Source organism: Haliaeetus leucocephalus, unplaced genomic scaffold (assembly GCF_000737465.1).
Source record: "Haliaeetus leucocephalus isolate CR32 unplaced genomic scaffold, Haliaeetus_leucocephalus-4.0 Scaffold730, whole genome shotgun sequence".
In the NCBI taxonomy this organism is placed as follows: Eukaryota; Metazoa; Chordata; class Aves; order Accipitriformes; family Accipitridae; genus Haliaeetus; species Haliaeetus leucocephalus.
Window position 1 is genome coordinate 3,058,375 of NW_010973166.1, and position 12,938 is coordinate 3,071,312.

At 42.5% G+C, this 12,938-nt stretch overlaps 1 protein-coding gene across 2 annotated transcripts; it reads left to right on the plus strand.

The window, feature by feature from the left end:
- The first annotated feature begins 45 nt into the window (after positions 1–45).
- On the plus strand, positions 46–12,717 carry TSEN15 (TSEN15 tRNA splicing endonuclease subunit). Of its 2 annotated transcripts, XM_010580689.1 has the most exons (4): positions 46–423; positions 717–798; positions 2,039–2,174; positions 12,338–12,717. In XM_010580689.1, exons 2-4 carry the CDS (start codon positions 726–728, stop codon positions 12,540–12,542), a joined length of 414 nt encoding a protein of 137 aa, XP_010578991.1. In that variant the 5' UTR covers positions 46–423; positions 717–725; the 3' UTR covers positions 12,543–12,717. The 2 variants fall into 2 exon arrangements, with proteins under 2 accessions (XP_010578991.1, XP_010578990.1); XM_010580688.1 differs by having other exon boundaries at positions 46–798.
- The last annotated feature ends 221 nt before the right edge of the window (positions 12,718–12,938 follow it).

The following is a 12,938-nucleotide window of genomic DNA, read 5'->3' on the forward strand; positions in this document are numbered from 1 at the left end:
GGGTCTCGCTTTCCCGCCCGTGCCCCTTGCCCCGGCCCCTGACAGGATTTCCCCCCACCGCGGCTTTGAGGAGCATCTCGGGTCGGGGGCGCACGTAGGTGACCGGCGGCACCCCGAGGCCGAGGGGCCGGTCAGGCGGGTTCCCCCCTCTCCCGAAGGGAGGCTGGAGGAGGAGATTTTAATACAACGGGTTTCGTTGTGTTGGGTCTGTTGCGGGGGCTCGCCTGCCGTCCCGTGAGGAGAGCCGGTGGGGTTGTTGGGGAATGGCGGCTTTAGTCGGGGACGAGGTAGTAAATGCTGAAATCACAGCTGGAAAACGCAAGCGTCTTAAACTCTGACTCCATCTTAATTTTTAGCATACTGAAAACGTGGAGGTATTTAATTTGGCCGTCATCTTATGTTGATGTACTGCAGCAAAAATAGGTAAAATTCATAGCCCTTCTCCACAAAGCTAGATCTGTTCCAGAAATAGTTGTGATTCCTCATTTATTTGTTTATTTGGCTTGCTTTCTTAAGCACCGAAATAGGGGGAATGTGGAAAAGAGAGGTCTTAAGATACAGTCAGAAAACAAGTCCTGCTTTTTAATTGCCAGCTGGTCCTTAAAACTGGTTTCAGACTTCAGTGGCTTAGACAGCTGTACAGATTCTGGGTTTGGTCTGTGTATTCTTAATATAACTTCTGCTTTCCTTCACCAATGTTACTTTTTGGGTTTCAGTTCACAGAAATGATGTCTCTTGATATATCTGACGGTGCTCAAATCTATGCTGCTTTTGTGGTATACCTGGACCTCTTAGAAGGTAATTCAATGAAGTGACTGAGTAGACATCCCAGCAAATGTATTTGCCTTTAGGTGCTATTAAAGTTTGTGCTAGCAAGACCTTTCCTACAAAAATCCTTGGCGTTGTTTTTGAAACATAATGCAGTGATGGTTACCTAAGAAGCAGATGGTATTTTGGTGCTGAAGATTTCTATCCTGTGCCTACCTGGCGCCTTTACGAAGATGAGGGCCCATTTTGTCTAGCAGTTACGGGTGCAGGTGTTCCAGGGCAAAGACACTTGGCATGGAAAAAAAGAAAAAGAGGAGTAGGGGAATGAAAAGGAGCATAGAAAGGTGAAGTTACAAGTTCAATTGGTTGTGCTGGTAGTAGAGTCCTCATTTGTAAATTAATGTCAAAGTTACTGATTACCATTAGCAAATGGCTGATGTGTGCTGGCCTGATTAGGATACTGTTTTTTGTCAAGGGCAGGATTGCTGTAGGAGAGAAGATAACTTGTAAGTCTGGTGGCAATAATTATGACAAATGCAGTGTAGTCTTTCGCTGTCTTGTAAGAGTGGAGCAGAGTTATGGGATATATAAACTTCTGCCTGTGGTTCTCCCACGTTGGCTTTGTTGAAAAGGGACTGTGTGTAGGCAGGCAGCCAGCCTAATAAAAATACTTCAGTTTCTCTTGGAGGCTGGTGGTTCTCAAGATCAGGGAAGGGAGGGATTTTACAGGCCAGAAAGCACCATGTCTGTTATTGTTACACCTCTGAAGAAAATGCCTTGATAGGCTTTAAGAGAAGGCCCCTGTAGTTCTGCAGCAGAAACTTTTAGCTTTATCCCTTCAAGCAGAAGGGAAGAACTTTATGTTATCAATAATCAAGGTTTTAGCACCTGCTTCTTCACAGTTTAGGGTGCTGATAAAGTTCAAATTTGGATTACCCTTTTATGCTGCAGGTGACAGAGATGGTTTTTGTCATCTTCTTGCCTTTTTGAAACAAAGCTTTGTCAGGCAGATCCCTATTCACCATCAATCAGTGTAGCTCTGGAGTCAGCAGCCTAGTACTGCTCCTGTGGGTTTCTTTAACAGGATTGTTTCTCAGAAGGGGAGCTTGACAGTTGAATGGGGTAGTTGTCTCTCATGGGAAATCTCCTGTGAGGAGAGGGAGAAAAAACAGAACCTTAGATGTTAACTTATATACCAAATTTGATATCTGAATGATTAAAACTTCTGGTTTGTGTTCTGGTCCTTATCATTGATGATGAATCTTTCTAGGGAGAAACTGGCATGAAGTGAAGCACGTCGGAGTAGCAGAACTGCAACTTGTATGTTTACATGCACGTGAAAGAGAACAGGACAGTCTCCAAGTGATGGTGCCAGTACCTGTGCACATATCTTTAAGCCACGAGAGGTGAGGATGTGGTCAGTGTTTGGCCCGTGTCACCAATAAGATAGAATGAAGAACAGATATATTTAACAGGCTGCTGATGCCTTGGTCAAGAGGGGAAGGGGGAGGAAACAAAGGAGTATCAGAGGAAAGCAATATCTCAGCCTGTGAGCAGAGTTATTTTGGGTGCTGCAAATGTACATGCAAAGTTGAGATTCCTTTAATTTTCTAAGCTGCGTCAGCCTCTGCTTCTCCCTCTCTGAAAGTGGTAGGCCTTTGTCAGCTTCCCACAACAGCTGACGCCTCCTGCTGATAAACACTTCATATTGTTTAGAAGTTGCTTATGCTCTAGGAGATAACAATTGTTATCAAAGTATATGTTTGAGAGACAAGTTTAGAATACAAGACCTTCACAGCTTATGTTTTGAACATTCTTGTGCTGCTTTTTTGTAGTCTGGGAAATCTAGCAATAGATTTGTGTCACTGGGCTTTAAAGTACCTAAGGGGGAAGAAAGCCCCTCAGACCTGTCTAAGAATAAACTTTTTTTTTCATTGTCAACTCTATGGATAAGCCTGGTGTGTTTGGTTTCATTTCCTCTTTGTTTTGAAAGTATAATTTGGCTACTTTCAACCAGAAATTCCTCTTGCTTATCTGGAGTCTAATGTCTAACTGTCCCTTGAGCTGTGATTTTTTACTTACTTGCCTTACACATGCAAGACTAAGTAATTCTCAAGCGGAGGACAACACAGCTATGACTTGGTGATAATACAGATATTTACAGCCTAGAGAAATTCCACTTCAGTGATTTTACAGTATATTTTAACTGGCCCCTAGAGCAGCCTCAAACACACAGTATTATTTACTCTCTGATGATGTCTGCCTTCTCTTGCTGGTATTTGCCATTCTTTCCTGTGATGTATCTGAAGACCTGAACTATTTCAGCTGCATTATATGGTAGTACATTTTTTCCGTTTCTTCTGTTCCTACTCTTGCTAGGAGTGTGTGCTCAGGGCTAGCTTTACAGATCTTGCTGCTGTTTGCTGTTTCCTCTTGCTCTGCAGGCAGCAGCCTGACACAGTAGCAGGTAGCTGATGAATTGCACTTAGCAGACGTGTGTGTGCGCGCGATCTAGGAATGATGTTTTAGGCATGCTAGGGGTTTTGCCTTTTTTGTTGTGTTTTGTTTTGTTTTAGAAGTGACAGATCAGTCTTCTGCAAACAGACTTCCATCTTGATTCTGCTATGTGTTTTCCTAAGAGCATATTTGTGAGGGGGAAGAAAATGACTTACTAGATATTGATGGATTTGAGTACTATCTACGTGCTGAAAAGATCTTCCATTTGCAAATATTGGCCAATCACTCTTGTGGGCTTGGTCATACAGAGAAGTAGGGTGTGATCTCCACAACAGAGGAAAGCTGCAGAGAGGTCTTGCAGGATGAAATGCTGAGTGTCATTCAGCCTCTCTGCAAGAAGCAGATCGCTGTATGTGTGTGAAAGGGACACACTGCTATTCACAGGTTCAAATAGATTTTAGGTGGGCAAAGAAGGCAGCAAATTAGGATATGGGATCTTTAAGAAATTGTGCCTATGTGTTGAGGAGTTGTGCTTGTTTAATGTAGTAGGTTTCCACCTATGTGGGAAACTTTGATTCCTGACATTGGATCAATGCCAGCAAGTATGTTCTAATTGGCTTTTAATGACGGTGAGATATTGCACTGCATGTATGTCCTATCTTTTACTGTTTCATTGGAGCTTTTCACTTGGAGCCTCTGAACTTGTTTGTACTGTGGTGATACTGTTTGCTCTGCTTCTGGCACCAGTGTGGATGGAATCCATTACTGGAAGGGTGTGTGTTAGAGAAGCAAAAAGTGAATGCATCACATTGATTAAAAGTACAGTTTGTGACTGGGTTTTGCTACAGAGCAACTACATAGAGCGTATTGTCACTAAAATGAGCTGAATACTGGGCTGTAATGCTGGATGAGTCCATTAAAGCCTATATGTGCTTGATACCCATAGATGTTGTCAGGCAGGAAGATCGTATGTGCTTGTATTTTGTTATTGAGTGTGTATGTGCATATACATGCTTGGCGTTTCATTGGCAGGTCACCACTGATCGGAGGGGCCTGGTCAGTCTTCGTAGAGAAAGGACAGCATCAACTCCTTGGCTCCTTTGTTGGAACAGTAGGCAAAAAACAGGGGGTATAGACAATAACTGTAGCTCAAAGTTACGGAGCACAGAGGGAGGCCATTAAAAAGGCATCCTACAGAAGGAGCTGGAAAGTGTATTGCAGTACTACTGCCTCTTTGTTCTGTCAGTGATGAATATTTTGTTGTGATTGTTGATAGTAAGAGGCTTGTTAGGTATGTGATCTCTTAAATTATGTTTTCTCACTTGACTTACCAAGCTGTAGGTAGACAGGAAAGCTTTTGTACTTAGCTACTTTGCTGTTTTGTTCAAAGCAATGCTTTGGGTTTTTGCATTACCTGCTGAAGGTAGAGGAAGAGGTATGAGTACAAGTAAATGCAGTTCAGTGTTGAAAGTAAGCCATTGGAGGGGGTTGGGAAGGTGAAAAAGTTCTGTCCTCATTGCTGGGCCTGGAAATGTGCTAACTGCAAAAGCAACTAGCAAATGGCAGCGTTTATGGACAGCATTTCCTTGCTTAACCAGTAAGGCCTGGGTAAGGGCTGCAGAGGTGGTTTTCTTCTCAAAGCCACTTCAGCCAAGCTCTGCCTTCCCAGGTGTCTCATGAAGATTCCTGCTTGGCTGACACTGAGAGGACTGTGTCCTTAAAAGGCTGTAGTAAAGTTGCTGTGGAAATTACCAGCAAGACACCTAAGCAAATGATAAATCTGAGTGCCCTACAAAAAAAAAAATCCACTCAATGTTTTTTTGCCTATTATAAGATTTCATCATGTCCAGTTTATGCATGACAGTTAACAGCTTAAGGCAAACGCTGTTCTGCTTGCTAAGCTTACTGTCCACTTCTACAAACAGCTTGATGGAAGCTGATCATCCTGCCCTGCCAGTGTAAGGCTGCACAGTAACTCACTGAATCGCAAAATTACAGGGTCTGGAGCAAAGTGACTACCAACGCAAACGGTAGTCTCATACAATCTGAGAAGTGGCTTTATGCTGTGCATGCATGCTCTTAAAATGAAGATTGCTGGATCTTCTGAGAGTGAAGACCTGGAGAATAAGATGCAACTTATGCCTGTCTTGGACCACTCTCTCAACCACACACAGCTGGCTAAGGTTTGGAGAACCTTGTGTTTGTATGCCTTTGAATTTAGCAGTGGTTCATGCTTGCAGGAGGAATTCATAGATCCATTGGCTGGGACGTGTTTGCCGTTCACTACTGCAGACAACACCTTCGTGCACACCAAGTACCTAATTGTCAGCATATTCCAGAATTGTGGCTCCCCAGAGAGGGTGAAGCAGTTAAATACAGGTAATCATGCTTCAGAGCTGGCAGAAATGACTAGCATAAACCAAGCTCAGCAAGTGTGGGAGAGCTCACAGTGTTGACAGCTGGATTTTCTAGATAGTGTTGAAAGCCTTGATCCTTCCAAGGACCAGGGAGTTAGATGCTGGATCTAATGGAATTACATGCTGTCTGTCCTAGACAAATAACATTGTCTGAGCAAAATGTTACTAATAGACTGTCAGATTAAATGATATGTCACTGCCCTGTTTGTTTTTTGTGTGCAAGTGTTGGAAATGAAGTCAGTTGCATGAGGTTATGGAGACTGCAAAGTTTGGTTTAGGCTAAGAGGGGAAGGGTTATTTTGTTAAAACGGTAACTTAATTTTGGAAAAAGAATACATAAATATTTCATTTTAAAGCTGATAAGCATCCTTAGAAGCAAATCTGAGGACTGGAAGCAATTTATCCTCTTCTAAATCTGTAATTTGTGAAATAGATCTTCCTCTAATCTGAAGTGGTTTTGCTTATAAGAAGCACTGCTATTTTAAATGCACTGGAAGTGTGACATGCTCCTTATCTTGCATCCTCTTCACAGTTTTGTCAGTAGCTCTTCTGCTATAAGCATTATTTCAGTTTACTCATACAGTAAATCACACATTGAAAATGTAACTAATGGCTTCTAGATGCAAACTCTTTATTAGTAGTTTAAAAGTGATTGATGCGGCTCATACGGCTGAGTTGGTTGTGCAGTACTATGATTGAATGTCTTATAGTTGGTGTATCTTGTAGAACTTTGCTGAATTCTGATTCCTCCCTCTTGCATGATTTGTCTTGTTTCCTTTTTCAACTTCCACGGAAAAAATGACTTTATATTCCTTGGGGTTTCAATTCCTTTTCCTGACCAGTAAGCCATGTGGTGTTTTCTTTGTGGTTTGGTTGTTTGGGGTTTTTTTGGGTTTTTTTTTGTTTTTTTTTCCATTACAAAACCATGAGTTTCCTCTAGCATCCCATGTTCCTGTAGTTTGGAGACAAATCCCAAGAAATAGCGGTGTCCATTCACACCTTCTCCCACCACCACCACATTCTTCTTCCCATATATTTCAAGGCACTAGGTTAATCTAGCTGCAGGGCAGGCAGCAATGTCTGGAGCAGCATTCCTGATGGTGAGCCATGCTGCCCTGTTTTCGTAGTGCTGGCTAAATTAAAGGTATTGTGCTTTAGAGGAGTTTTCCTCTGCCTTGGTTCTCTTGTCATGGGGCCTATCTGAACAAGTCTGGTACAATGGTGCGCTCCAATGCACAGAGTAATGATCTCTGTGTAGCGGTACAGAGACCAACTTGTGTTGACTCTCCAGCCCTGCCTTGCATGGAGGCGAGGGAGCTGTTTGGGCTGGCCAAGCCTGCAATGAATTATTCATCCAAGTATAAAGGGCAGATTGAAAGCCCTTGGCTTTTATGGTAGGGAAGGCAGTAGTTCCATTTCAGCTCAATGGAGCACTATGCAACCTCCATAAAACTACTCTGAGCTCTCAGTGTTTCCGCTGCTTCTCAGAGGTACTTGCATGGGATATATCACTGAAATACTCTTTTGTTCAACACAAAACTGTCTGTCCATGTTATCTTTCCTTTATGATTCTGTTCTCTTCTAGTTTTTTGGACAGTCAGTTAAAACCTCAAGCCACAGTTGCCTGAAGTTCACCAGTCATTTGCCTTTTTCTTTCCGTGAAGCAAAAAGGGCAATGTTATTTTGTTAGGAGCAGACCATTAGGAAAGATGGTACAGATTTCTGACATGTGTTGAAGGCCTACCTAGTATGAAAAGTGTTTTGTTAATAAAAAATCAAGATGGGGGAAAGATGGAAAATCTCCCTCTTTTCTTTTGTATGGATTTTTTTGTTTTGTTTTTAACCTATTAATTGCAACAGCAATAGAAGACCAGGTAAGTTCACTGTTGCCATTTAGTTTGAAGGCAGCAGTAAAGGCAAATGCAGGATGACATTCATAGTGCTGTTACCTTAGCTGCAGTGGTCCTTGCATGATGTTAAGTAAGTTAAACCTGCTCTTATGACTAATTCTTTGTAGAAAAAAGCAACCTCTGCTGACTGTGGTTTGTAGGTATCTAGAAAGCCTTTTCTAAAGCCCTTTTTCTGATGCAAAGGGCTTTAGAAATAGCAGGTATTTGCTTTTGTATAAGAGTGTCTTCTTCAGTGTTTGAGATGAAATCCTTTTCATCTCCTGCAATGTGAGGTGAATGTGAGCTTCCTTCCTAGGTGGACTCTGAGGGCTTTGTCCTACTTGCATTTGTCTTGGTGGGAGCAGATCCTAGCTTGCAGCAAATGTGCAGATGCCATGAGTTTTTAGAGATGGGTTTTCAAGCTCTTCTGAAAACTTTGGCCTGTACGATCTGCAACAGAGGAGAATTCTTACTAAAAAAAATATTTGGTCATATTCTATTTATGGGACTTAAATAAAACTTTCTAGTGTTTCTTGTAGTGTCTGTATTCCCCTAGCTTACGTATGTTATTTTTCTTTCACAGTGCCTTTGTTTGAGATGTACCTTTTTTGTGTGGGAAAACCTAAAGCTTCAGTGTTGCCTAACATTCAATGGCTTTTCTTCATGGTGGGGAGGTGAAAACGGAAAGGAGTGGTTGCAGGATATTTTAACTCATAGACTTCTCACTGTGCATGCAGCAGCACACACACTTGATTGTTCTGTGTGCTTTCTTGGGGCTCTAGATGCCTTTTATTTTTTACCAGGTAGTCATCGGCATAAATCCTGAGAAGGCTGCATGTGTAGGGTTGATTGTCCCCAATCTTCCTAGGCAGGCTGAGCCTGTGGAAGAACAAGTCTAAGGCAATGAACAAGGCAGAGCCTGTGGATGAACATCTACTAAGATGACTGAGTGTTGTGTTGTATAGTGTCCTTCAGGAGATGACAAAGTGAAATGGTGCATTCTTCCAACATAGGCTTTACTTGAGACTGTAGTGAAAACATGCTAAGCTTTTATTCAGACACTGGAAAACAGTGTTAACTGTTTCTCAGCTGCACCTTTTCTCATGTTAAGTCTCGCATTCTGCTTAAAACTTCATGTCTAGCCAGTGGAGTGGGCATACCTGAACGCCTGTTGAAAAGGAGGATCCAGGTAGAGCCAGTCCATGCCAGATGCTTGACACCACACCTTCTGTGTACTTCATGCTGTTGGACCACCAGAGTCATTGTGGACCCTTTGGTATCAATGGGAACAATGTTTGCAGGATGTGTCCTAACACAGTTGTGATTCATGAGGAAAAGGCTGGTCAGGATGCTGGTGAATGAAGGTTATCAAGACTGTTGGTGGAGTATGCCAAAGTACTGGATGTATTGAAATTCTCTGTCCCAGAGGCTTCTAAAATTTGACACTTTCAGAAACATTAAATCCACTTTTACTTAAGCAAAAGCCAGCTTTTATAACTGACATCACTGGTATGGTGTAGCAGATGGTCATTAAGGAGCTTATCTGTAACCATTAACTTAGTAAATGAAGTCAGCTAGCTCTGTTGGGGGAAGGTGTTAACATACAGTTTTCTTGTTTAGGACTTTGTTTTAGTCATTGAATGCAGCTGTAGTGTGAGATGGGCAACCTAGAGGGCTGTATCTCTTGAAAGAAAGGCTTCTTGCCTTGTTTAGGAGGTCAAACATGTATTCCTAAGAATTTCAGAAGGCCAAGAACACTTCTTGCTTTTTTTTTTTCATAGGCAGTGTTAGAAACATCAAAAGGATTAAAAAAACTATACACTTCCTGCAATATTTCATCTTTCTGTTCATGGCACGTAGCAAGTGTAGTGGAATCAGCACAAACCCAGATGTTATCTGACTCCCTTCTTTGAAATGTCCGCTGCTGCAGAGAAACTTTGTGAACATGCTGGATGCAGAGGCTAACAGTGATGCCTTCAGGGGCGGAGAGGAAACACAGGCGTCTGATACAGACTTCCTGAATTCCGAAGCTTATTCTTTTAAAAGATACCCTCTCACTAATCTGCAGATGTGCTGCATTGCATTATGGCTAGTCATGGTATGCATGAATGAGAGCTCTTGTTTTGGGGCTGCCTGTGTTGAGAACACTGGGAAGATGAGAATCTTGCATTTGCAGTTGTAATTTTTTACGATGATAGAGGCTGATTCCCCATGTGCAGTGGAAGGCATTTGTGCTCTGAGGACAGCAGTGTCAGCAGATAATCCTGAGGCAATGGCATGTCTTTGTGCTCTTTACATAAAGCCTGAAACTCAGTCTCCTGAAAGTAAGACAGGGACATGAAGATATGTCATTAATCTGTTGTGAGGACCTGACCATTTTTGGGATCATGGTGCATCGTCTAAGTGCTAAATGAGGGGAAATAAAGGTTCAGATGTCTGTGCTTGACAGGATAAGAAGAAATCATGAGTGATGAGAAATCTAGATCTAATGCCTCACTGTTACATCCATCTCCCTAATAGACTAGGAAGAGAAATGGTGACAGTTACTGAAGAAAATATGAAGGTGCTTCTTCCCTGGCTGACAGGTGACTATAGGCCACTGCCTGAATCTGCATCCAGATATGGGACTGTCCACACTTAACACAAGTTTGGTCCCAAAATAGCTCTCCTGGGTAGCTGTACCCTTTTATTTGGCTTTTTATTGCTATTTCTATTTCACTTTCCTGGGAGAGAAAGAAATTAATATCCACTGCTTCATAAAAGCCTCACTGGGTCTCTGCCAGTAGCCTGGACTTACCATCGACAACTTATTCAGAGCTTCCTCCAGACACGAGCTACCAGCATGTGACAAGTGGATTCTTGCTCTGTGCATGTGTAGCATGTCTGGAAGGACATCTGGAATCCTTTCCCAGGCTCTTGTCACCTGCCAGAGCTATGGCAAGACATTGTGGTGGAGGTACCCCTAAAGGGGGGCTGGAAACAGTGACAAGAGCAGAAGGTGCCCAGCATCAGCACAGAGGTACAGTGCTTCACTGCTGTGCCTTAGACATTCAGCTCGTTTGTCCTTGCTTACTGCAGTCCTGGTGCCTGCTTGTACACCTGCGATTCACTCGGTACTTACTGGTGCAACTGCAGCAGGCATGTGACCCCCCTCACTAGGTAGTGCTTTCACTGGAAGGCCGTGCTGTATTTGAGGTATTGCTCATAGTGGGATGTATTTCTTTTTTGTTGCAGAGCACCTCCATCCATGAATTGGCTACAGCTTTGGAAGGCAGGGTTGTGTTTACGCTCTCCTTAATACCCACAGTGCGGTTAGTGTTCCCACAGCAAGGCCCTGAGCCTAAGGCACCTGCCAAGAAAATGTGCAGACCAAAGCAGTGGTGAGGTGGCGGGAGCAGAGAAGTTAATGTCACATTGTTTGAAATATGACTCTTGTGCAGGTGTCTCTCTTCTACCGGTGGCCAATACAGTATCTCTTTGCTTATTTGTTCTCTTGTTATGAAGTGTGCTGATTGTAGGAGGACCTGAATATGGCTTTTCACAGCCTTAGTATCTCTGTTGCATGAAATGACTAACTATATTGTATTGCCTCGCCTTGCATTATATATGGGCCAGTAGTGAAATCAAAAGAAAAGGCACTACTGAATTTAGCCAAGTTGGATTATGAACAGTTCAGAACACAGATGGATACTTAAGAGGGTCACGGGCTTAATAGCATAGCCTTTCCAGGCTGCTGCTTATTCTCTGCCACTTTCCATTTGGCTTTTATTAAGGGATCAAAGAGGTTTGGAAGGAAGATGATGATTAAAGTTTGAAAGCTGATGCATTTAGAAAGAGCCTTCTTTTCAACTACAGTGCCCAGCTTCAGTAATGCATGTTTTCTGGTGAATGAGGTCTCGGGGGCACATGAAGCAAGGGGCAATTTTTCTCACTGCGTAGCTGACCTCTCCCAAGAGTGTAACCTGTCCTGGCAATCCCAGATGAGTCCTCTTGCACCCGACCTTTAGGTGAAGGAGAAGGCTCCCTGTGGAAATGCTTGCTGTGGGGGGTGTTACTGTTCTGCCCCTGGGCACTGCACTCCTTCAGTACTTGCTCCCCAGTCGGAACAGTAATGTAAGGACTCCAGGAATCAGTGTTGTCCTCAGCGCTGAACTGAACAGTAACTGGCATGTTATTCTTAAAATAAGCTGAACAGGAAAAATTGCATAACTTTGTCTTGAATTTTTAAGGAAGACATTTGTGCTGTCTTGAAGAAGAACATTAGTCTTGTGGCTTCTAGTCTAGACAGGGAGGTAGAGAAACCTGTCTTGGGTTCCTGCATCTTCCACAGTCTGGCAGAGAACTGTAGCACAGAGACTGGAAGACTTATCTCTACAAATGGAACAAGTCTTAATTATTTTGTTCTCTAATTGAACACCATGTGTTATTCAATTTGATATATTTTTTTTAAAATCTCATGAAAATAAGGCCGTTGGAGATTGCCATGTTATGATTGTGGTCATTGAAGGATGGTTGAGGCATGTGCACTGTAGTACACCTAAGCAAAGCTTAGAAGCATGTGTTGAGCCATTTCCAGCAGAGATGTATGTAACTGAGTGTATTTTTATAAGATTCTTTGTTACTTAATTTTGTTGCTTGATTATACGACTTTGGATTTTTATTAGAACAGATACTGCACTTTCTTTAGTGAAGACAAATTTGGAGAATAAAACCAGGGTGAATAAAAATAGCAATGGTGCACTTCTACCTTTGTGCCATCGTTAGGTGGTTGTGGACTCCTTTCTAACCGCTTGTTTCCTCTTCTAGGATAAGAGAAATTATGAAGAAAGCATCTCTCCCACAAGATGATCCCGACACCCCGCTGTCAGTTACCTTGGCCATAGTTGAGTCAGATTCCACAGTAGTGTACTATAAAATGACTGATGGCTTTGTAATACCAGATCCTCCTGATGGTACTGAAGATGTGGATGATAAACAGTGGAGAAAGAAAAGAAAGAAGCTTTTCAAATGATTAAGACAAACAGACTTTTCTTGAACTACTGCCCTCAAACCTAAGCAAATCCAGGAACTTATGTATGTAAATAAGTAGTGTGCTAAAGTCTGCCTTCTGCATATCAAGCATCTGTTCAGGGAGAACAGAGGCTTGTGCAGCTGCAGTGTAATGAAACGCCATTTAAAGTATGAAATGGGTCACGCTTTGAGACCGATTGCTCCTGACTAATAAATACACTTGTGAGATGTTTCCAAAGCTAGTCTCTCCTTTATATCTCTGTTCAGGTACATAACAGAATAAACGCATCTTTACCCATATCGTAAATATTGGTTGAAGGTAAATCTTACGGGTTTCTGGCAGGAGTACTAAGTTAAGGGTTTTGTAGTTTACAGTGTCTTTGTCTTAACACTGTCA

What these genes read in the sequence shown, in the direction of transcription:
- TSEN15 (XM_010580688.1), top strand. Translation starts at nt 696, where the DNA reads ATGTTACTTTTTGGGTTTCAGTTCACAGAAATGATGTCTCTTGATATA. An exon ending in ATACCTGGACCTCTTAGAAG is followed by an intron (nt 799 to 2,038) that starts GTAATTCAATGA and finishes GAATCTTTCTAG; the next exon opens with GGAGAAACTGGCATGAAGTG. An exon ending in ATATCTTTAAGCCACGAGAG is followed by an intron (nt 2,175 to 12,337) that starts GTGAGGATGTGG and finishes TTCCTCTTCTAG; the next exon opens with GATAAGAGAAATTATGAAGA.